This window comes from Triplophysa rosa, linkage group LG4, assembly GCF_024868665.1.
Source record: "Triplophysa rosa linkage group LG4, Trosa_1v2, whole genome shotgun sequence".
In the NCBI taxonomy this organism is placed as follows: Eukaryota; Metazoa; Chordata; class Actinopteri; order Cypriniformes; family Nemacheilidae; genus Triplophysa; species Triplophysa rosa.
Window position 1 is genome coordinate 32,618,858 of NC_079893.1, and position 21,969 is coordinate 32,640,826.

At 36.0% G+C, this 21,969-nt stretch overlaps 3 protein-coding genes across 5 annotated transcripts; all 3 read right to left on the minus strand.

Annotated features, from left to right (window-relative positions):
- Positions 1-4,545: 4,545 nt before the first annotated feature.
- Positions 4,546-7,746, minus strand: LOC130552927 (polymeric immunoglobulin receptor-like). 3 transcript variants are annotated; one of them, XM_057331619.1, is made up of 7 exons: positions 7,556-7,746; positions 7,126-7,440; positions 6,729-7,040; positions 6,362-6,643; positions 6,007-6,282; positions 4,722-4,832; positions 4,546-4,634 (listed from the first exon to the last, which is right to left on the minus strand). In XM_057331619.1, the coding sequence occupies exons 1-4, from the start codon at positions 7,740-7,742 to the stop codon at positions 6,546-6,548; spliced, it is 912 nt and encodes a 303-aa protein (XP_057187602.1). In that variant the 5' UTR covers positions 7,743-7,746; the 3' UTR covers positions 4,546-4,634; positions 4,722-4,832; positions 6,007-6,282; positions 6,362-6,545. The 3 variants fall into 3 exon arrangements, with proteins under 3 accessions (XP_057187602.1, XP_057187601.1, XP_057187600.1); XM_057331618.1 differs by lacking the exon at positions 6,007-6,282; XM_057331617.1 differs by having other exon boundaries at positions 6,007-6,643.
- Positions 7,747-13,539: 5,793 nt separating this feature from the next.
- LOC130553091 (polymeric immunoglobulin receptor-like) lies at positions 13,540-14,561 on the minus strand. The gene is made up of 3 exons (XM_057331834.1): positions 14,371-14,561; positions 13,941-14,255; positions 13,540-13,856 (listed from the first exon to the last, which is right to left on the minus strand). The coding sequence occupies exons 1-3, from the start codon at positions 14,555-14,557 to the stop codon at positions 13,540-13,542; spliced, it is 819 nt and encodes a 272-aa protein (XP_057187817.1). The 5' UTR covers positions 14,558-14,561.
- Positions 14,562-19,644: 5,083 nt separating this feature from the next.
- On the minus strand, positions 19,645-20,657 carry LOC130553092 (polymeric immunoglobulin receptor-like). The gene is made up of 3 exons (XM_057331838.1): positions 20,467-20,657; positions 20,037-20,351; positions 19,645-19,952 (listed from the first exon to the last, which is right to left on the minus strand). Exons 1-3 carry the CDS (start codon positions 20,651-20,653, stop codon positions 19,645-19,647), a joined length of 810 nt encoding a protein of 269 aa, XP_057187821.1. The 5' UTR covers positions 20,654-20,657.
- Between the last annotated feature and the right edge of the window lie 1,312 nt (positions 20,658-21,969).

Consider the following 21,969-nt stretch of genomic DNA (forward strand, 5'->3'; position numbering starts at 1 on the left):
ATTATTATGCACACAAATCATAAATGAAAAATCACATATTTTAAATTTGAACCCAAGAAAAACTCTAATAGACTGTCAAAATTCAAGTAGATGTAAAAACAGATTCAGCGACCAGTAACCAGCTCGTGCTGAAAGAGAGACAGAGGGTGATGGAAACGTTGAGACTATTTTTAAAAACCATTTCCTGTTTTTAATCACACCTTCATTTGACTCACAAGAAAATATAAACGTCATTTCGGGGTTCTATGATTCTAAGAATATAAACAGCAAGCCACCGTAAAAAACAAGACACAATCATCGCAGATTGGAAAGTAAAGTGAATAATATAGGTAAAATGATGAAATGTAAACAGATAAAGCATACAAAGAAATCTATAACAATATCAGTTTCCAATAAGCCTCATGCTCATTTTTGTCAAGCAGTTTTGCATTTTTATGTGCTGAAATTTGTCCACATATTCACATAGAACTTTTGTGACTTTGCAAATATTACAATATCACAATCTTATTACAAGTGATTTCCATCTTAAAAGTTAATTATTTGAGTCTCATGTTGTGATTGACAGTGGTGTAGTCTGTTAAAATCTCATCCTTACTGAAGACGACTGAAACATCACTGACAGAATCTTCATGCTTGTGGAAACTGACAGCAGCGTACAGAACATCATCAGAGGAGGGGAGGATTGTGGGTAATTGTGCTGTAGAGTTAAATTGGCCTGATCTAGAGTCTGAGAGAGAAGGCAATTAAAAAAAAAAACATTGAAAGTATTTTATCTTGTGTGTAGGTGTGTGTGTGTGTGTGTGATCATCACCTGGTGTCTTGTTGTGTCTGAGTTTATAAATGGTCAGAGTGATTCCTCCAATCAGCAGCAGAATCACACAAACACAAACAATAATGATGATCAACACCGATGAATCTGAAACTAAACACAATAATGAGAACTGAGAACTAATGAGAATAATGATCTGACGCGTTTCTTACATTTAAGTTTTGCAACTAAAGCAAACAAATACAGGTGATAAATATGATGTTTAAGTCTTAAAGATATAAAGTGGATAAATTAATCTTCATCAGTGTTTTACAGAAATGACCCATGCATAATCCAATATAATTTATTTGTTATTAAATAAACATACGTTTTGCCAGATTGCTCCACTTATTCGGTGAACCGGATCGACCAGTTCACTGACAACCTACGGCGTGGTTCTAAAGTCTTACACATCACAGTCTGTAGTACTATACATGTTTCTCAGTTCATCATAAAATGTGTGAATTGTTTTTATAATGCAAAGTCAAGCTGTCAAAACTATGCAGGTGGTCTATGAAATATAGATTATAATAAATACTTTTGAAACCAAAAATTATGAACTATAAATGTAATTTTATTGAACAATTGCCTGGACCATAGATCACCTTTTTTTGTCTATGATGCACTCTCATTTATTAGACTTTTGTTTAAAGCATTGCTTGTGTTTTGCAGACTGCACTTCTTTCTGTAATTCTCTTTCTACAGTCTCATGTGGTCTCACTGTTGGTTTCCTGAATGTGTTTGTTAAACCTTCACAGCTCAAATAAGTTTAGACCCTGAACCTTCAACTGTTTTCTGTGGTCGGAAAAAACACGTCAGTTCATCTCGCAAACAGCGTTTCTCAGACACTATGTGACAAAATGATCACGTTTGATATAAAGCTCATAAAATCATTATTATCTTTATAAAAACTGATTTAAAAAATCTGATTATTGATGATTTGTCTAAATATTAAATTTGGTGTTGAGCGCAGTGGAGGTAACAAGTTGAGTTTGTTCATATTAATTTACAAACATTATTTAAATAAATCACAATGACCAGAAAACATGAGGAATGATGTTGTTACAAAATGTTTCATTAACTTTATGTCTCACACTATCAGAGTGCATTATTGAATGTATTTTTTATTTTAATCATCATTTTATTTTAATTCTCATCAATAATTTAAGTTATTTAATATTCAAAAAATGTTGGTACTCATAAATATTGTGTTGTTTGGAAGTTGATGATGTTTTTGCTTTCAAAAGTATCTACAAAAGACAATTGCAACACCACAGTTCTGCTCCAAAGTACATCTTATATACACTTACACTTTGAAAAATATAAAAATATTGATTTGTTAAAACTGTGATGTTTTTGCCCCACTGATTCAGTTTCTCAGTGTTATATTGACACACAGTATGGCAGGGATGAGCTTTTCTTGTAGGCCAAAAACCCCAGAAATGAGTTAACATTTTAGCACTTCTGGTTCTCTTGCCCTGAATTTAAAGGGTTTTTGGAATGAGTTTTTCATTAACTGCTTGAAATAAGATTTGTGGTTAACACAAGCTCAAAATATTTTCACATTTATTCAACAGAACATATCAGTAACACCCCAATCATGATGTTTTAACCTTTTCTGTGTCTTGAACAAAGCATGTGCTAACAAGCTGCTGATGTTATTGAGGTCAAAACATCATGAAAATCTAAATATGGGCAATTACCTGAAAAACATGGAGATTTTAGTTCCCTGTCAGAGAACATGTTTTTAGTCGAGTTTAAAAGAGTTGCCGAAAGCTTGGTGTTGGTGACGTGGTGTAGTTCATTTGTAGCCAAATATAAGTCTTATTTCTGCCGATTGTATATAGTTTCAAAATCCTTAAATTTGTTTTTAATTTGTGAAGATTATCTTAATAATCATGATGTGCAGGCCTATGTGTCATAAACCTGCATCACAGAACAGAGATATATCAGAACACGTGTGAGTGCTGGCCTACAGAACCCATCATCTACACCACTCCATAAAACAGGTAAAGGTCAAACAATGAGTTCAGTGTAGTATCAGCTAGAGGGCGCTGTTGGCTGAAGAATTCATCATTCCAGAGGTATAGGACAGGTCATGCAGATCACGAGAGGGGCGTTTCTCAGTTATGAGGCGTTTTCAAACTGGGATGAGCGTTCCTCAACCATCCAATCAAAAAGGGCAGAAGACTATTTCTGAATTATTGAGCATTTATACACTTTATTTGTGCAAATCAATGAAAGACATGAGAAACGCCTATCTCGGTTTGAAAAGCCCCATAATTGAGAAAACCCCTTTTTGTTTTAGAGAGACTCCAGTCTTCATTGTTGAGTGACTGGTGATAGTGGGCGGGGCCAGTAAAGCTGATGATCACTGATAAGAGCTGAAGAAAGAGGAAGAAAGTCAAGCAGTCACATGTAGAGACACACAGACAACATTCAGCATCAAGAAGATCAACAGAGCTGCTGTGAAGCTGAACTCAAGTCACAATGAACATCCTCCTCATCTTCACTTTCTTCATCATCTCAGGTCACAACTTTTCTCTTTCTCATCATGTCATCATACACTTATTTCACTCATTTATATCACTGGACACACAAATGAAAGGACTAGATGAGCTTTCTGACACTATCAATCTGATTGACAGGTGCTGTGAGATGCTTCGATGTGATTGGATATTCTGGAGGAAGTGTTCTTGTGGATTCACACAAACCTTGGCACACTGGCTATAAACAATATCTATATAAGAAGCAACGAGAAAATAATACATATTATAAATTGATTAAATGGAACAGATTCACTCTGTTTAGTGATGAAAAAGGATATTTCATGATCTTCATGAGAGATGTGAACACACAGGATTCTGGAACATACCGGATTGGTGTTGATGGTCACTGGTCTATTGATATGAGTCTGAAAGTGAAAGAAGGTGAGTTATTATAAACATGAGTGAAGTATCTGCTGATCATGTCAAAGCTACTGATGATTGTGAAATAAATGTCTTCATGTGTGATTGACAGATTCATGTTGTGGGGCGTCACAGAGAGTGATGGTGAATACTGGACAAACTGCAAACTTCACATGTCAATATTCACAAGATTATAAGACTGATGAGAAGATGATATTTAAAGAGGGAAAAGACTCCATTGAGATGATCCACAGCACATGGAATCAAAACGAGAGATTCAGTATTTCTGATGATAGAGATAAAAATCTCTTGAGTGTGATAATAACTGATGTGAGATCAGAAGATGCAGGAGTTTATTTATGTGGAGTTTATCTCAATGAAATCTTCTACAGTTACTCCATTCTTACTGCTGTTCATCTTCACATTATGAGTGAGTAGAAGAAACTCTCAATAACATCTGATGTAAATTCACACAGTCTGTGTTTGCTGCTGTAATATTTGAGGGTTTTACTATGTAGTTGCTTTAAGTACGCGAAATCAGTAAATTCTCTGGTTATTTGTATCATCATTTCATTTATTTATTTACATCATCCTCAACCAGACACCCAGTTTAATTTGGCCACCCCGCTCACAGCTGCATTTCTGTAATTTGTTTTTGAAAAATAACTGCAGAATTACTGTTTATACTTTTTTTTTTAATACTGTATATGTGTCATTTTTTAAACACTTTTGCATAGCTCTATATAGTACANTTTCAGTCGTCTTCAGTAAGGATGAGATTTTAACAGACTACACCACTGTCAATCACAACATGAGACTCAAATAATCATCACTGACAGAATCTTCATGCTTGTGGAAACTGACAGCAGAGTACAGAACATCATCAGAGGAGGGGATTGTGGGTAATGATCCAGGATCTGAGAGGGAATGAAAGAAATATAAAAGAAAATTCACTTAATTGTATATGAATTATATTTTGTGTTGTGTGTGTGTGAGATCATCACCTGGTGTCTTGTGTGTGAGTTTATAAACTATAATCAGAGTGATTCCTCCAATCAGCAGCAGAATCACACAAACACACACAATAATCATCATCATCACTGATGAATCTGAAACTAAAGAAAATAAATACAAATAAACAATAATAAACAAATCCACCTTCAGTCACATTAAAATGTTTATTCTGAATGTACTGTACAAACAGACACTCTATGTGATCAATAAGTCATGACAATGTTTTCACTTGTATGACTGACCAAAATGTAACATATGAAGTCTGAATGATTTGTTCAGCCAGTTTGAGGCAAACAATATTTTTACAGTGAATTTACCATAAATGTGTAACACGAGCTAATGTACAGCATTTCACAATGTTGCTTTGTTGATCATAATATTAGTGGATTGTTTTCAATCTGTTTTAAAATGCAAAGCACACGGGCGATCCGGCGTTCAAATGTCCCTTAACACAGTTTCATGCAGCAAGAGTCTGTCTTCTGCAGACTGCACACAACCTCTGATCTACTTCTCGTGTCATGTTTCTCATGTGGTCACACTTTTGGTTTGGTTTTGGACCCTGAACCTTCAACTGCTTTCTGTGGTTGGAAAAACACGTCAGTTCATTGCAGGAAGAGTTTTTATGAGGCCCCTTGAAAAGTATTTATATATAAAAAGCATTTTAATAAATATATGTAACCGTTCTGTTAGTCATTTATTAATATCTGTATATTGCATTAGTATTGACAGCAGTGGAGGCGTCAGGCAGGAACAATTTTATTATTGTATAAAAAAAATATCCCCATGTACAGTAAATAAACCGAAGGAATTAAACTCTACACAAGTTTAGTCTGTCTAGATTAATTTACAGTGTTAAACAGACAAAACATTGTTGGAAATAATTCACAATGTTGCTTTGCTCAAGCTTTTTCAACTGTTAACTGAAATGATTAAATACATTTATTTTAATGCAGTTTAACAAGTCACACACATCACATATTAGAAAGTTTGGTGTTTTTTATGAATTTATATTACAGATTTTATAATTAAATATAATTGCAATTTATCATGTTTTTAATTAGAGATATGAGATGGTACAGTAGATTTTTAATGCGTTAAAATATCATATGTGAACTATGAGACACGAGTGTATTTTACTGCTTTAATTATTTTTATACTGACGACAGGTTTTAGTTTGGTTTTAGATTTATTAAAACTATTCAACTTATCAGCTCTCCACACGCATGATGTGATGATGATGAGGATAAAGATGATTAAACTATGAACTTCTCTGACCTCTGGTGACGTTTAGATGCACTTTAGTGATGATGTGAGATCCACACCAGTATATCCCAGAATGCTCTTCTCTCAGATGACTGATGTTTACAGTAAAGACTCCAGTAGATGTTTCATCACTTAAAGAGAATCCATCATCTCTGATCCACTGGAATGAAACTCCATCATTGACACACATTGAGACTTCATGTGCTTTACAGAAGACTTTCTGATATTCAGCGTGATGTTTGCACTCCATTGACATGTTGTCTCCTTCACGCTTATTCAAGAGAAGCTCTTTAAAGAAGAAATCATCAAGATTCACATTCAAACAAAGTCCCTTTTTAGATGGATTATTAGTGACAATGTGTCTCACCCGGTTTGATGAGAATAATGAGATGAGTGTAAAGATAAATCACGTCTGTTTCTAATGTCACTGCACAGCAGTATTTCCCAGCATCCTCTGCTGTCAGTCCAGTGATGTTCACACTAAACACACTTGCTGTCATGTCATCATTCACACTCCATCTGTTCATCTCCATGAGAGTCTTCTCATCTCTTCAACTCTTCAACAGTTTTTTGGACTTTGATTTATAGATGGGATCATAAGGACAGATGATGTGAGCAGATCCTCCTTCATCTCCAAACACTGGAGGCACTTCACACACACACATGACATTGATTTGTGAATATTTATAGTGATTAAAAGACAATGACAAGAAATGAAGAGAGAATGTTCTCACTGCTGAGTTTGAGTTGAACTTTAGTGGTGAGAGAGATGAAAGTGAAATCTGTGCGACTGGTTTCTGCTCCACACCAGTAAACTCCAGCATCTCTCACTGTCACATCACTGATGATCACAGTAAAAACACTTTTATCAGAGAAATCATTTACTTTCACTTCAGATCTGATGACGCTTTGACAGATGTGATTTTCATCCTCTTTACAGAAGACTTTTGGACTGAATTGATGTTCCTCTGGGATCTGACAGGTAATATTGACTTCATCACCAACAGAAACAGATTTATTCACCCACCAATGAGACAAAACTGTATCTATAAGACATGAAATAACACATGTTAAAATCTTACCTGATATTTGAATTGAAGAAAAGTCAGTAAATGATCTCAAGCTTCTCACCGTCTTTAATGTGGAGCTGGACTTGAGTGAATGTGTCAGTATATTGAGATGGATTCACTCCACACCTGTATGTTCCAGCATGTCCAGCGTTCAGCTCTCTAAAATACACCATCAAGACTCCTGCTCTGGTGTCATCATACACACAAACATCTCCATTGTCCATCCACTGATCCTGAACTGATGGAGACTTCCTCTCACAACATCCATCTGATTCTTTACTCACATATTTTGTGTTGCTTTTGTATTGATGGTGATGACACTTGAAGATGATTCCACCTGCTGAGTATCCGCTCGCTGTGACCACACCCACTTTACCTGTCAATCACAAACATCACATATGAATGAATCAGTGTCTTCATCAAATATTACAGCAGCAAACACAGACTGTGTGAATTTACATCAGATGTTATTGAGAGTTTCTTCTACTCACTCATAATGTGAAGATGAACAGCAGTAAGAATGGAGTAACTGTAGAAGATTTCATTGAGATAAACTCCACATAAATAAACTCCTGCATCTTCTGATCTCACATCAGTTATTATCACACTCAAGAGATTTTTATCTCTATCATCAGAAATACTGAATCTCTCGTTTTGATTCCATGTGCTGTGGATCATCTCAATGGAGTCTTTTCCCTCTTTAAATATCATCTTCTCATCAGTCTTATAATCTTGTGAATATTGACATGTGAAGTTTGCAGTTTGTCCAGTATTCACCATCACTCTCTGTGACGCCCCACAACATGAATCTGTCAATCACACATGAAGACATTTATTTCACAATCATCAGTAGCTTTGACATGATCAGCAGATACTTCACTCATGTTTATAATAACTCACCTTCTTTCACTTTCAGACTCATATCAATAGACCAGTGACCATCAACACCAATCCGGTATGTTCCAGAATCCTGTGTGTTCACATCTCTCATGAAGATCATGAAATATCCTTTTTCATCACTAAACAGAGTGAATCTGTTCCATTTAATCAATTNCAGTTTTTTTCAACTGCTAACAAGCATTGTTCAATACTGAAGCCACATTTTCAAAACTCTTCACACAGTCTGCATTACCAACATGACTGTCGGCCAAACAGTTCATCTCACCTCCAAAACTCACTTCCGACCAACAAAACACTTCATCTATGTGTCAAAATAAGATCATTCCAACATAACACTGACAACAATTCTCATTCAGAAAACATGCATGTCACTCATAAAACACTGACCTAAAAATCACTAGCAACAGGGAGCATTACAGAAATTGTGACCTTTTATTTTTAAAGTTTCTTTTCACATAAACAGTATTTTATTATAGAATAACAGATTTTTAATTTATTGAATGTACTAAAGCATACATATGTAACAAGAATGAATCAGAAATCATTTTTTTCTTGGAATATAGTACTTTACAGTATTTGTGAAAATACTCTAAATAGGTGAAAAAAGAAAATCCTGAAATTCCAGGGCAAAATAAAAAAATATCAACACAACAACAAGTGTAGTCTAATCACTCATTGTAAAGTCCTGTGAAGGTTCTAGCCCTCCCTCTCTCTTGCATTAGGCCACAAGTTCTCATCAACATCACATCTGATGTCTTCTCTGGCAATGCATCTTGGAAAGTATCTTCTGGAATGTCTAATCCAACCCTGGCAGTCTTCAGGAGAAATGTCTCCACACCCCGCATTCATTGCCTCCAGTAAAGTCATCTGGTCATGTGGATGGTGGTCATAAACCTTCCACCTCCATGCAGAGAAAAACTCCTCTATGGGGTTTACAGTAAGAAGGGGGAGTATGGAGGCAGGAATAATACTGACATCCTGGGATGTGCTGCGAACCAGTCTGTGACTGCAGCAGAGTGGTGGAATGCCACATTATCCCACACCACAACGAAGGTAAGGCAGTTTGATGCCCCTCGCCGTCTCTCCTCTGCTTGCACAAGTTGATTATGCAGGTCATTCAGAAAAGAAATAAGCCTCTCTGTATTGTTCCTTTTCCACACAAATTCAGCCCAAAGAGGTCCTCTTTTACTTTATACCATATGCTCATGTAATTGAAAGAACTTCAACACCTGAGTGTGTTTCCTATATGGGAATCAGATGTAATGTATATATTTGCATAACTTTGATCAGCTGTTTCTCATTAGCAATGGAATAAAATACAGGGGGCATATTTGTGTTTCAGTTCACAATATATATATACAGCTGTTCACTTTGGCTCTAGCCTACAAGTTAGGTTCAGAACATGATGTTATCTGTTCTGACATACAGTGTGAAAGCATATGAAAATTTGGCAGTAAAATGACATTGTTTTGGTCTTGGTTGAGCTTGTGTGTAAAAGAAGTTCAAGCATTTTAAATTTGTGTTAACTGTATGCATTTTGTGTCAAAGCAACAATAAATGTGTTAATTGTATAGTCTACACAGACATATGTTGTGCTAACTGTGTTAAGAGTTTAGCAAAATTGTTAAAAGTATTGAAAAAAATGTCATAGCGATCGTAAAAAACTGTAAATGAGTGAAATAAGTGTATGATGACATGATGAGAAAGAGAAAAGTTGTGACCTGAGATGATGAAGAAAGTGAAGATGAGGAGAATGTTCATTGTGACTTGAGTTCAGCTTCACAGCAACTCTGTTGATCTTCTTGATGCTGAATGTTGTCTGTGTGTCTCTACATGTGACTGCTTGACTTTCTTCCTCTTTCTTCAGCTCTTATCAGTGATCATCAGCTTTACTGGCCCCGCCCACTATCACCAGTCACTCAACACGTCAATCATCACACTCACACAGCGCCCTCTAGCCGGTGCTATTTTCTTTTAAAATGGACATTCTCACATACAGCATTTAATATACAAATGGTTTCAGACAAAACATTTTTATAGACAGAATTAATGTCACTGCCCAGCAAGCAATAACTTAAGAAAATGACCGTAAATAGCTGAATAATAAAAGTACAAACGTGCAATAATAATTTCCAAACGATAATCTACACAATTATTATTAACGTACACAAAACACTTTCGAAGAAGATCAGAACTTTTGACTTTTCAGTGGGTGCTTAACAAACTCGTAAACCCTGTAGTGGTAAAAGAGTGATAAGCACTCGCTCCTCCCTTCATCACTGACGTCATCATAATGGCCGCCATCTCTAGCAACATGAAGTATTTCATAATAAACGGAATGGACATTATAAATCTCCTAAAAGTAAAATATATAAAAATGTGAATTTAACTAAATATTAAGACTACATACAAGTGTGTCTGCTACAAGCATAGTGTGATCTGACAGCTTTAAATAATTGTGCATTATGAACATAAATTATATAAGAAACGCTCAAAAAACATCTTTAGAGTGCAATAATTAAATATTCCTCGAGATGGCGCTTGTTCATCGATGCCTTTCTTAAATTGCAAATATGCTTAAAAACATTGGCATTGCTTCTTGGGAACAAAACTTGAGTGGCATGTTTAAAACATTGTGAATATAGAAATAATTTCAGAATTTTAAATTCTTCAACAGGCTAAGCACTGAATAAAAAGATGGATAAAGATTTCACACAGACACCACTGAGTTTTGTGATGTTTTCTAAAACTGAAAGCTACACAGATCAATGCAGATCTCTTTTGTGGATCATGTTTGATTTATGTGATTGGAGTGTTGATGATGTGAATGTTGTGTGTGTGTGATGTGTGCAGTTGTGAGGTGTGTTAAACAGTCATCTGTGAGTTCAGCACCACGGACAGCAGCAGTCAGTCAGAACTCTTACTAATATTCACCTCTAGATGGCGCCACAACATTCCTTCACATCATCACATCTGTGTGTGTTTAGTGTGTGTGCTGCTGTAAAGATTCAACATTCAACACATATTATTATAAACACAAATCATAAAAGAGTAATCACACATTTAAACTGAAGTGAAACTATTCGACTGTCCAAACTGATGTCCAAACCAGCTTGATACTGTACAGAGAATGAGAAGAGGCTCGTGGAAACTTTTGTGACTATATTTGAAACCATTTCCTGTTTTGATCACACTTTCTTCTGACTCACAGGTTTGTTTGACACAAAAACAGAAACGTCAATGCTGGAATTCTAGTTTCTATTATAACAGGAATATAATCAGTGAGCAAAAGAAAATCACAAGAGTTCATCTTTCACGTTAATGATTTATCACCTGCAGACAGCAGATTGAAAAGTTTCTTGTGATGTCATAAAAACAGTAAATATAAAAAAAGAATAAGTGGAGCAATTTAAACCGAAAAAGAAGAAATCTATAAATAACATCAGTTTTCTATAATCCTGTCAAGCAGTTTTGCTTTTTAAATGTGCTAAAATATAGCTTTTTACATCTTAAAGACAACAAATCAAATTGTTTTTAACAGTTCTGAAAAAGCAATTTGCTTAAAATTTGTTCAAATATTTATTTATTATTATAACTGTTGTGCCTTAGAAAATAGAACACTATCTCAATCTGTTTAAAAGTACTGTTTCCAGATTCCTTCTCTCTCAGACTACTAGTGGTGTCTGACAGTGGTGTAGTCTGTTAAAATCTCGTCCTTACTGAAGACGACTGAACCATCACTGACAGAATCTTCATGCTTGTGGAAACTGACAGCAGAGTACAGAACATCATCAGAGGAGGGGAGGATTGTGGGTAATTGTGCTGTAGAGTTAAATTGGCCTGATCTAGAGTCTGAGAGAGAAGGCAATTAAAAAAAAAACATTTAAAGTATTTTATCTTGTGTGTAGGTGTGTGTGTGTGTGTGTGTGATCATNGCTGAAGTTTTACTGTTAGAATGTGTTAGTCATGATTTCTCTCAGTGTTTGAGCTCATATACAGATGTAGTTTATTAGTCCTCACACTGACCAGTGAACACACAACATTCATATCATACAATAGACTTTAATGACACACATCATACCTGAAATAAAAATATATTGTTTATTAATGAAATATACACAATTCTAGTACAAACACATCATTAACAGAACATGAATGAAACAACATTAGCAAAAGTTTGGATCAGTTTAAAATAATGCAGAAAACTGAGAAGACCTCAAATAAAAAGTTGTGACAGTTTCTTTCCATCTAAGCGTTTACCGAGCTCTTTAAATACACATGGTAAAAATGAACATATGGGATTGAAATATATGTGTCAAATGACGCTGTGTGTGGTTTCGCAGTAGAAATTTGATGTATATTCTGTAAGTGTCCATGAGTTTTACTTCCCGTTTTAACATATCTTCTGAAAAACTGAAACTCTTCACACATACTAATAAATGTGTTGCTATGTAAAACATGTGATAGAAGCGAAATGAGCCTTCTTTAAAAACTGTTTTTCACAGGCCTCAACACTGCTGAACGTCTTCATGATCTTAAACTATTCAAAATATATTACATATTAAAAAAAGAAATGTAAGTCAAAGCAAACTAGTGAAAATTGTTTTAGATAAAAACTGTTGGTTATGTTAGTAAACATGTTAATCTCTCAATAACAGTTCATCTAGTCATTTGCGACTGAAAATGGTATAATCTGATAAAATCTTGTCCTTACTGAAGGTAACATCAGTGACAGAATCTTCATGCTTGTGGAAACTGACAGCAGCGTATAGAACATCATCAGAGGAGGAGGGGATTGTGGGTAATTGTGCTGTAGAGTAAAGTGGAGTTGATGCAGAATCTGAGAGAGAATGACGTCTGCTGTCTGAACAGGACGACTGAAAATAAATACAGAAAAATACAGAAGAAATGTCCTTTAAAATAAAATATTTAAACATGCTGTCCAAACACACACACACACACACACACACACACACACACACACACGCACACACGCACGCACACACACGCACACACACGCACGCACGCACGCACCAGCACGCACGGCACGCCACGCACCGCACCACACTTAGTCTTACACACACTTCTGTGTCTCTCTCGTCCTTCTTCGTGATCCTTGAGAGAGTTCTTATTTAACACAAAAGTAATGAGCGTATCTTCAAACTCTGGAGCTTGCAACACAAAAAACAGATTATTTATTTTCTAAATCTTATCTTCAACATTCAAAAACTTTATTAAATTCATAACACTTCAGCACACTAAACACTAAACAAATACTCACGTAATTCAGTAAACAACTACAAGGCTATGATAATCCAATCAGTTCACAACAGAAAACTGTCCACGCATATTAAGGATCGAGAAGATCATCTCACGACCGTCAACATGGCTGATGTCATTTTATCCCAAACCATCCAACAGATATATGTGTGTACGGTTTCTTGATGGATATTGAAGAAATTAAGACCGTCGAACAAACAGCAAAAACCAAATAACCAGATACATTAGCAATCCAAGTTTTCATCTGCTGAAACTAAATGAAAATAATCATAAAAAGAACATCATGGTTTACCACTTACTCAATGTGATTGAACGCCTTATAGCTGTGAAGAGAGATGAAAGTGAAATCTGTGCGACTGGTTTCTGCTCCACACCAGTAAACTCCAGCATCTCTCACTGTCACATCACTGATGATCACAGTAAAAACACTTTTATCAGAGAAATCATTTACTTTCACTTCAGATCTGATGACGCTTTGACAGATGTGATTTTCATCCTCTTTACAGAAGACTTTTGGACTGAATTGATGTTCCTCTGGGATCTGACAGGTAATATTGACTTCATCACCAACAGAAACAGATTTATTCACCCACCAATGAGACAAAACTGTATCTATAAGACATGAAATAACACATGTTAAAATCTACCTGATATTTGAATTGAAGAAAAGTCAGTAAATGATCTCAAGCTTCTCACCGTCTTTAATGTGGAGCTGGACTTGAGTGAATGTGTCAGTATATTGAGATGGATTCACTCCACACCTGTATGTTCCAGCATGTCCAGCGTTCAGCTCTCTAAAATACACCATCAAGACTCCTGCTCTGGTGTCATCATACACACAAACATCTCCATTGTCCATCCACTGATCCTGAACTGATGGAGACTTCCTCTCACAACATCCATCTGATTCTTTACTCACATATTTTGTGTTGCTTTTGTATTGATGGTGATGACACTTGAAGATGATTCCACCTGCTGAGTATCCGCTCGCTGTGACCACACCCACTTTACCTGTCAATCACAAACATCACATATGAATGAATCAGTGTCTTCATCAAATATTACAGCAGCAAACACAGACTGTGTGAATTTACATCAGATGTTATTGAGAGTTTCTTCTACTCACTCATAATGTGAAGATGAACAGCAGTAAGAATGGAGTAACTGTAGAAGATTTCATTGAGATAAACTCCACATAAATAAACTCCTGCATCTTCTGATCTCACATCAGTTATTATCACACTCAAGAGATTTTTATCTCTATCATCAGAAATACTGAATCTCTCGTTTTGATTCCATGTGCTGTGGATCATCTCAATGGAGTCTTTTCCCTCTTTAAATATCATCTTCTCATCAGTCTTATAATCTTGTGAATATTGACATGTGAAGTTTGCAGTTTGTCCAGTATTCACCATCACTCTCTGTGACGCCCCACAACATGAATCTGTCAATCACACATGAAGACATTTATTTCACAATCATCAGTAGCTTTGACATGATCAGCAGATACTTCACTCATGTTTATAATAACTCACCTTCTTTCACTTTCAGACTCATATCAATAGACCAGTGACCATCAACACCAATCCGGTATGTTCCAGAATCCTGTGTGTTCACATCTCTCATGAAGATCATGAAATATCCTTTTTCATCACTAAACAGAGTGAATCTGTTCCATTTAATCAATTTATAATATGTATTATTTTCTCGTTGCTTCTTATATAGATATTGTTTATAGCCAGTGTGCCAAGGTTTGTGTGAATCCACAAGAACACTTCCTCCAGAATATCCAATCACATCGAAGCATCTCACAGCACCTGTCAATCAGATTGATAGTGTCAGAAAGCTGATCTAGTCCTTTCATTTGTGTGTCCAGTGATATAAATGAGTGAAATAAGTGTATGATGACATGATGAGAAAGAGAAAAGTTGTGACCTGAGATGATGAAGAAAGTGAAGATGAGGAGGATGTTCATTGTGACTTGAGTTCAGCTTCACAGCAGCTCTGTTGATCTTCTTGATGCTGAATGTTGTCTGTGTGTCTCTACATGTGACTGCTTGACTTTCTTCCTCTTTCTTCAGCTCTTATCAGTGATCATCAACTTTACTGGCCCCGCCCACTATCACCAGTCACTCAACACGTCATTCATCAGTCACACAGCGCCTCTAGCCGGTGCTATTTTCTTTTAAAATGGACATTCTCACATACAGCATTTAATGTACAAAACGTTTCAGACAAAACATTTTTAGACAGAATTAATGTCACTGCCCAGCAAGCAATAACTTAAGAAAATGACCGTAATAAAGTAAAAACGTGCAATAATAATTTCCAAACGATAAACTACACGATAATTATTAACGTACACAAAACACTTTCGAAGAAGATCAGAACTTTTGACTTTTCAATGGGTGCTTAACAAACTCGTAAACCCTGTAGTGGTAAAAGAGCCATATAAAGCACTCGCTCCTCCCTTCATCACTGACGTCATCATAATGGCTGCCATCTCTAGCAACATGAAGTATTTCATAATAAACGGAATAGACATTATAAATCTCCTAAAAGTAAAATATATAAAAATGTGAATTTAACTAAATATTAAGACTACGTACAAGTGTGTCTGCTACAAGCATAATGTGATCTGACAGCTTTAAATAATTGTGCATTATGAACATAAATTATATAAGAAACGCTCAAAAAACATCTTTAGAGTGACAATAATTAAATATTCCTCTAGATGGCGCTTGTTCATCGATGCCTTTCTTAAATTGCAAATGTGCTTTCAAAACATTGGCATTGCTTCTTTGGAACAAAACTTGAGTGGCGTGTTTAAAACATTGTGAATATAGAAATAATTTCAGAATTTTAAATTCTTCAACAGGCTAAACACTGAATAAAAAATGGATAAAGATTTCACACAGACACCACTGAGTTTTGTGAGAGGTGCTATAAGAAAAATAAATGTTTTCTAAAACTGAAAGCTACACAGATCAATGCAGATCTCTTTTGTGGATCACGTTTGATTTATGTGATTGGAGTGTTGATGATGTGAATGTTGTGTGTGTGTGATGTGTGCAGTTGTGAGGTGTGTTAAACAGTCATCTGTGAGTTCAGCACCACGGACAGCAGCAGTCAGTAAGAACTCTTACTAATATTCACCTCTAGATGGCGCCACAACATTCATTCACATCATCACATCTGTGTGTGTTTAGTGTACTGATCTAAAGATTTAACATTCAACAAATTAGGATAGTTTTGATGAGGTTTGGGAGCTTTCTGACTCCTGCCCATAGTCAGTAACCGACATTCTGCGCTTTAAATGTCAGTTACGCTGCTGTCTTAGGGGGGTGGGGTGTAGGAGACAGAAAGCTCCCAGACCTCATCAAAACTTTCTTAATTTGTGTTCCGAAGATGAACGGAGGTCCTAGAGTTATCATACGACTTCAGGGTGAGTAATTAATGACAGGATTTTCATTTTACTTTGGAGTATACACATACACACACACACACACACACACACCACTCAAACAGCGCTCGTACACGATCCGGGATGCCTGCACGATCCGTTCTGCGCATGCGCATAATGACGTAGTAAACAACGTCACGGTTTCCCTACACTATTGGTATCAAGCATGCGAAGAAACACTTGACGGCCAGACGGCACAACTGGCGGCATATTTTTGTAGGCTACATTGTGTTTTTCATTTAACAGTTCATGGCGGGTCTATTTTGATGTTTTAAAATGTAGCTTACGCTATGACATTACGATGTGTTTACGTGGTTGCCAATCCAAAATAATAAAGGAGTTGTTACATGAACATACACGATTTTGGTTACATGTGGAATAAAGTCTGAGTCTTGAGAGTCTGTCACTGCAAACCTTCAGTTTCCTCCATACTCCCCTTTGCGATTCATTGCTGCATGGCATTAGGCCTACTTAACTTGCTGTGTTTCGATCTGAGGTCAGTAGTATTGTCAAAGACGGTTTTTATTAAAAGCTGCTAATATTAGTTAACTTTAAATCGACTCATTTTGTATTAGTATGGGTCTATATATAGGCTAATATATCTATCCTATATAATCTAAATGAGGAATAATCCCTTCAATGGTGTTTACAGAACACAATAAGGAACATAATATGCATTTCCGCCTAGACTATCTGCACTTACATGAAGAAAGAACTACAAACAAGTCTGGGGAAACGTTACAGAGTATTTCAACGCATAGTGTGCACACAGAAGTGACATGAGACCAGAGGTGGACAGTAGTGAAAGTCGCGGTACAAAGGTGCTCAAGCGTGGAACAGATCGTGCAGTGTCGTCGCTAAACAGAATTATCTACTACGTCATTATGCGCATGCGCTGTGACGGACTCGTCAGCATCCCGGACGTGTACCACAGCCCCTCTAGTGGATAGTCACTCTTCACACCACATCATTAAGCTTATTAGTTTTCTCTTTTGTGTAGTTGATTGTTGCCACGTGTATTTGCTGTACAATCATGTGTTTTAGCTACAAGTAGACTATATCCACGTGACTTAACATATCACCGACGTAAGGTGACAATCAGACTTATATATTTATCTTAACAACATATTGTCTTATTATATTCATATCATTATGTAAAACTTCATCTAGAGTTGCAGGTTGAACATGAGCTCATTCAGTGTTTATAGGGGATCATTATATTGTGAAATGATCACGTGACACACTGTCAGAGGTTTGTGTAATGACTCATAATAACCAGCAGGAGGAGTGAAACACACATGATGTTGATTTGAGCTGAAGTTTTACTGTTAGAATGTGTTAGTCATGATTTCTCTCAGTGTTTGAGCTCATATACAGATGTAGTTTATTAGTCCTCACACTGACCAGTGAACACACAACATTCATATCATACAATAGACTTTAATGACACACATCATACCTGAAATAAAAATATATTGTTTATTAATGAAATATACACAATTCTAGTACAAACACATCATTAACAGAACATGAATGAAACAACATTAGCAAAAGTTTGGATCAGTTTAAAATAATGCAGAAAACTGAGAAGACCTCAAATAAAAAGTTGTGACAGTTTCTTTCCATCTAAGCGTTTACCGAGCTCTTTAAATACACATGGTAAAAATGAACATATGGGATTGAAATATATGTGTCAAATGACGCTGTGTGTGGTTTCGCAGTAGAAATTTGATGTATATTCTGTAAGTGTCCATGAGTTTTACTTCCCGTTTTAACATATCTTCTGAAAAACTGAAACTCTTCACACATACTAATAAATGTGTTGCTATGTAAAACATGTGATAGAAGCGAAATGAGCCTTCTTTAAAAACTGTTTTTCACAGGCCTCAACACTGCTGAACGTCTTCATGATCTTAAACTATTCAAAATATATTACATATTAAAAAAAGAAATGTAAGTCAAAGCAAACTAGTGAAAATTGTGTTTTAGATAAAAACTGTTGGTTATGTTAGTAAACATGTTAATCTCTCAATAACAGTTCATCTAGTCATTTGCGACTGAAAATGGTATAATCTGATAAAATCTTGTCCTTACTGAAGGTTACATCAGTGACAGAATCTTCATGCTTGTGGAAACTGACAGCAGCGTATAGAACATCATCAGAGGAGGAGGGGATTGTGGGTAATTGTGCTGTAGAGTAAAGTGGAGTTGATGCAGAATCTGAGAGAGAATGACGTCTGCTGTCTGAACAGGACGACTGAAAATAAATACAGAAAAATACAGAAGAAATGTCCTTTAAAATAAAATATTTAAACATGCTGTCCAAAACACACACACACACACACACACACACACACACACACCACCACGCACGCACACCACACGCACGCACCACAGCACCAGCACACGCACGCCACTGCACCGCACCACACTTAGTACTTCACACATTCTGTTGTCTCTCTCTCTCTTCTTCGTGATCCTTGAGGTTCTATTTAACACAAAATATGAGCGTATCTTCAAACTCTGGCTGCAACACGTGAAAAACAATTAATTATTCTAAGATTTTCTTAATTCAAATCTTGCTTCATAAACTTATAACATTCAGCACACTAAACACTAAAAAATACTCACGTAATTCAGTAACACAATACAAGGTTTGATAATCCTAATCAGTTTCACACAAGAAAACTGTCACGGTCATATTAAGGATCATATATCATCTCACGATCCTCAACATGGGTGTGTAATTGTTATCCAAACCAATCACAAAGATATATGCTCGTGTGAGTTTCTTGTGGAATAATTGAAGAAATAAGACTCAAACAGAACATGTCAAAAACCAATAGACAGAATACATTAGCAATACCAATTTTACATCTGCTGACACTAAATGAAATATAATCATGAAATAAGAACATCATGTGTTTACTCACTTAGTCAATTGAGTTGAACTTTAGTGGTGAGAGAGATGAAAGTGAAATCTGTGCGACTGGTTTCTGCTCCACACCAGTAAACTCCAGCATCTCTCACTGTCACATCACTGATGATCACAGTAAAAACACTTTTATCAGAGAAATCATTTACTTTCACTTCAGATCTGATGACGCTTTGACAGATGTGATTTTCATCCTCTTTACAGAAGACTTTTGGACTGAATTGATGTTCCTCTGGGATCTGACAGGTAATATTGACTTCATCACCAACAGAAACAGATTTATTCACCCACCAATGAGACAAAACTGTATCTATAAGACATGAAATAACACATGTTAAAATCTACCTGATATTTGAATTGAAGAAAAGTCAGTAAATGATCTCAAGCTTCTCACCGTCTTTAATGTGGAGCTGGACTTGAGTGAATGTGTCAGTATATTGAGATGGATTCACTCCACACCTGTATGTTCCAGCATGTCCAGCGTTCAGCTCTCTAAAATACACCATCAAGACTCCTGCTCTGGTGTCATCATACACACAAACATCTCCATTGTCCATCCACTGATCCTGAACTGATGGAGACTTCCTCTCACAACATCCATCTGATTCTTTACTCACATATTTTGTGTTGCTTTTGTATTGATGGTGATGACACTTGAAGATGATTCCACCTGCTGAGTATCCGCTCGCTGTGACCACACCCACTTTACCTGTCAATCACAAACATCACATATGAATGAATCAGTGTCTTCATCAAATATTACAGCAGCAAACACAGACTGTGTGAATTTACATCAGATGTTATTGAGAGTTTCTTCTACTCACTCATAATGTGAAGATGAACAGCAGTAAGAATGGAGTAACTGTAGAAGATTTCATTGAGATAAACTCCACATAAATAAACTCCTGCATCTTCTGATCTCACATCAGTTATTATCACACTCAAGAGATTTTTATCTCTATCATCAGAAATACTGAATCTCTCGTTTTGATTCCATGTGCTGTGGATCATCTCAATGGAGTCTTTTCCCTCTTTAAATATCATCTTCTCATCAGTCTTATAATCTTGTGAATATTGACATGTGAAGTTTGCAGTTTGTCCAGTATTCACCATCACTCTCTGTGACGCCCCACAACATGAATCTGTCAATCACACATGAAGACATTTATTTCACAATCATCAGTAGCTTTGACATGATCAGCAGATACTTCACTCATGTTTATAATAACTCACCTTCTTTCACTTTCAGACTCATATCAATAGACCAGTGACCATCAACACCAATCCGGTATGTTCCAGAATCCTGTGTGTTCACATCTCTCATGAAGATCATGAAATATCCTTTTTCATCACTAAACAGAGTGAATCTGTTCCATTTAATCAATTTATAATATGTATTATTTTCTCGTTGCTTCTTATATAGATATTGTTTATAGCCAGTGTGCCAAGGTTTGTGTGAATCCACAAGAACAACAAGAACACTTCCTCCAGAATATCCAATCACATCGAAGCATCTCACAGCACCTGTCAATCAGATTGATAGTGTCAGAAAGCTGATCTAGTCCTTTCATTTGTGTGTCCAGTGATATAAATGAGTGAAATAAGTGTATGATGACATGATGAGAAAGAGAAAAGTTGTGACCTGAGATGATGAAGAAAGTGAAGATGAGGAGGATGTTCATTGTGACTTGAGTTCAGCTTCACAGCAGCTCTGTTGATCTTCTTGATGCTGAATGTTGTCTGTGTGTCTCTACATGTGACTGCTTGACTTTCTTCCTCTTTCTTCAGCTCTTATCAGTGATCATCAGCTTTACTGGCCCCGCCCACTATCACCAGTCACTCAACACGTCATTCATCAGTCACACAGCGCCCTCTAGCTTCTAATACAAATAACTATTTACAGCTTTTTACTGTAATAGAGTTGTGTAGGGATTGCATATTTTTGTTGGCCAACAATCAAATTAGCATAACATTGGTTTCCCCAACAAAATTCCACAAGATAATTTTAATAATTATAATACATTTTAATAATAATAAACACTATTTACAACAACAACAACAACAACAATAATAATAATAATAAAATCATGCATGTTCACATGAGAATCTGATTTAAGAAAAAGAGTGACATCATTTAAATCTCACACTAGAGAGCAATAGTCGATCTCAGTATATTTGACGGGTGGATTTTTGAATGTTGATGATTTAAAATGATATTAAACAATACAATTTATTCAAAATTTCCGAGATTGAATACTTTTTATTTTTGCTTTTTATTTGCCTTTAATGGTATAAGACAGTATAGGCAAACAAGAGAAGGGTTGTAG

What these genes read in the sequence shown, in the direction of transcription:
- LOC130552927 (XM_057331618.1), bottom strand. Translation starts at nt 7,742, where the DNA reads ATGATCCACAGCACATGGAATCAAAACGAGAGATTCAGTATTTCTGAT. An exon ending in TGTTCATCTTCACATTATGA is followed by an intron (nt 7,441 to 7,555) that starts GTGAGTAGAAGA and finishes TGTGATTGACAG; the next exon opens with GTAAAGTGGGTGTGGTCACA. An exon ending in CCAGCTCCACATTAAAGACG is followed by an intron (nt 7,041 to 7,125) that starts GTGAGAAGCTTG and finishes CATGTCTTATAG; the next exon opens with ATACAGTTTTGTCTCATTGG.
- LOC130553091 (XM_057331834.1), bottom strand. Translation starts at nt 14,557, where the DNA reads ATGATCCACAGCACATGGAATCAAAACGAGAGATTCAGTATTTCTGAT. An exon ending in TGTTCATCTTCACATTATGA is followed by an intron (nt 14,256 to 14,370) that starts GTGAGTAGAAGA and finishes TGTGATTGACAG; the next exon opens with GTAAAGTGGGTGTGGTCACA. An exon ending in CCAGCTCCACATTAAAGACG is followed by an intron (nt 13,857 to 13,940) that starts GTGAGAAGCTTG and finishes CATGTCTTATAG; the next exon opens with ATACAGTTTTGTCTCATTGG.
- LOC130553092 (XM_057331838.1), bottom strand. Translation starts at nt 20,653, where the DNA reads ATGATCCACAGCACATGGAATCAAAACGAGAGATTCAGTATTTCTGAT. An exon ending in TGTTCATCTTCACATTATGA is followed by an intron (nt 20,352 to 20,466) that starts GTGAGTAGAAGA and finishes TGTGATTGACAG; the next exon opens with GTAAAGTGGGTGTGGTCACA. An exon ending in CCAGCTCCACATTAAAGACG is followed by an intron (nt 19,953 to 20,036) that starts GTGAGAAGCTTG and finishes CATGTCTTATAG; the next exon opens with ATACAGTTTTGTCTCATTGG.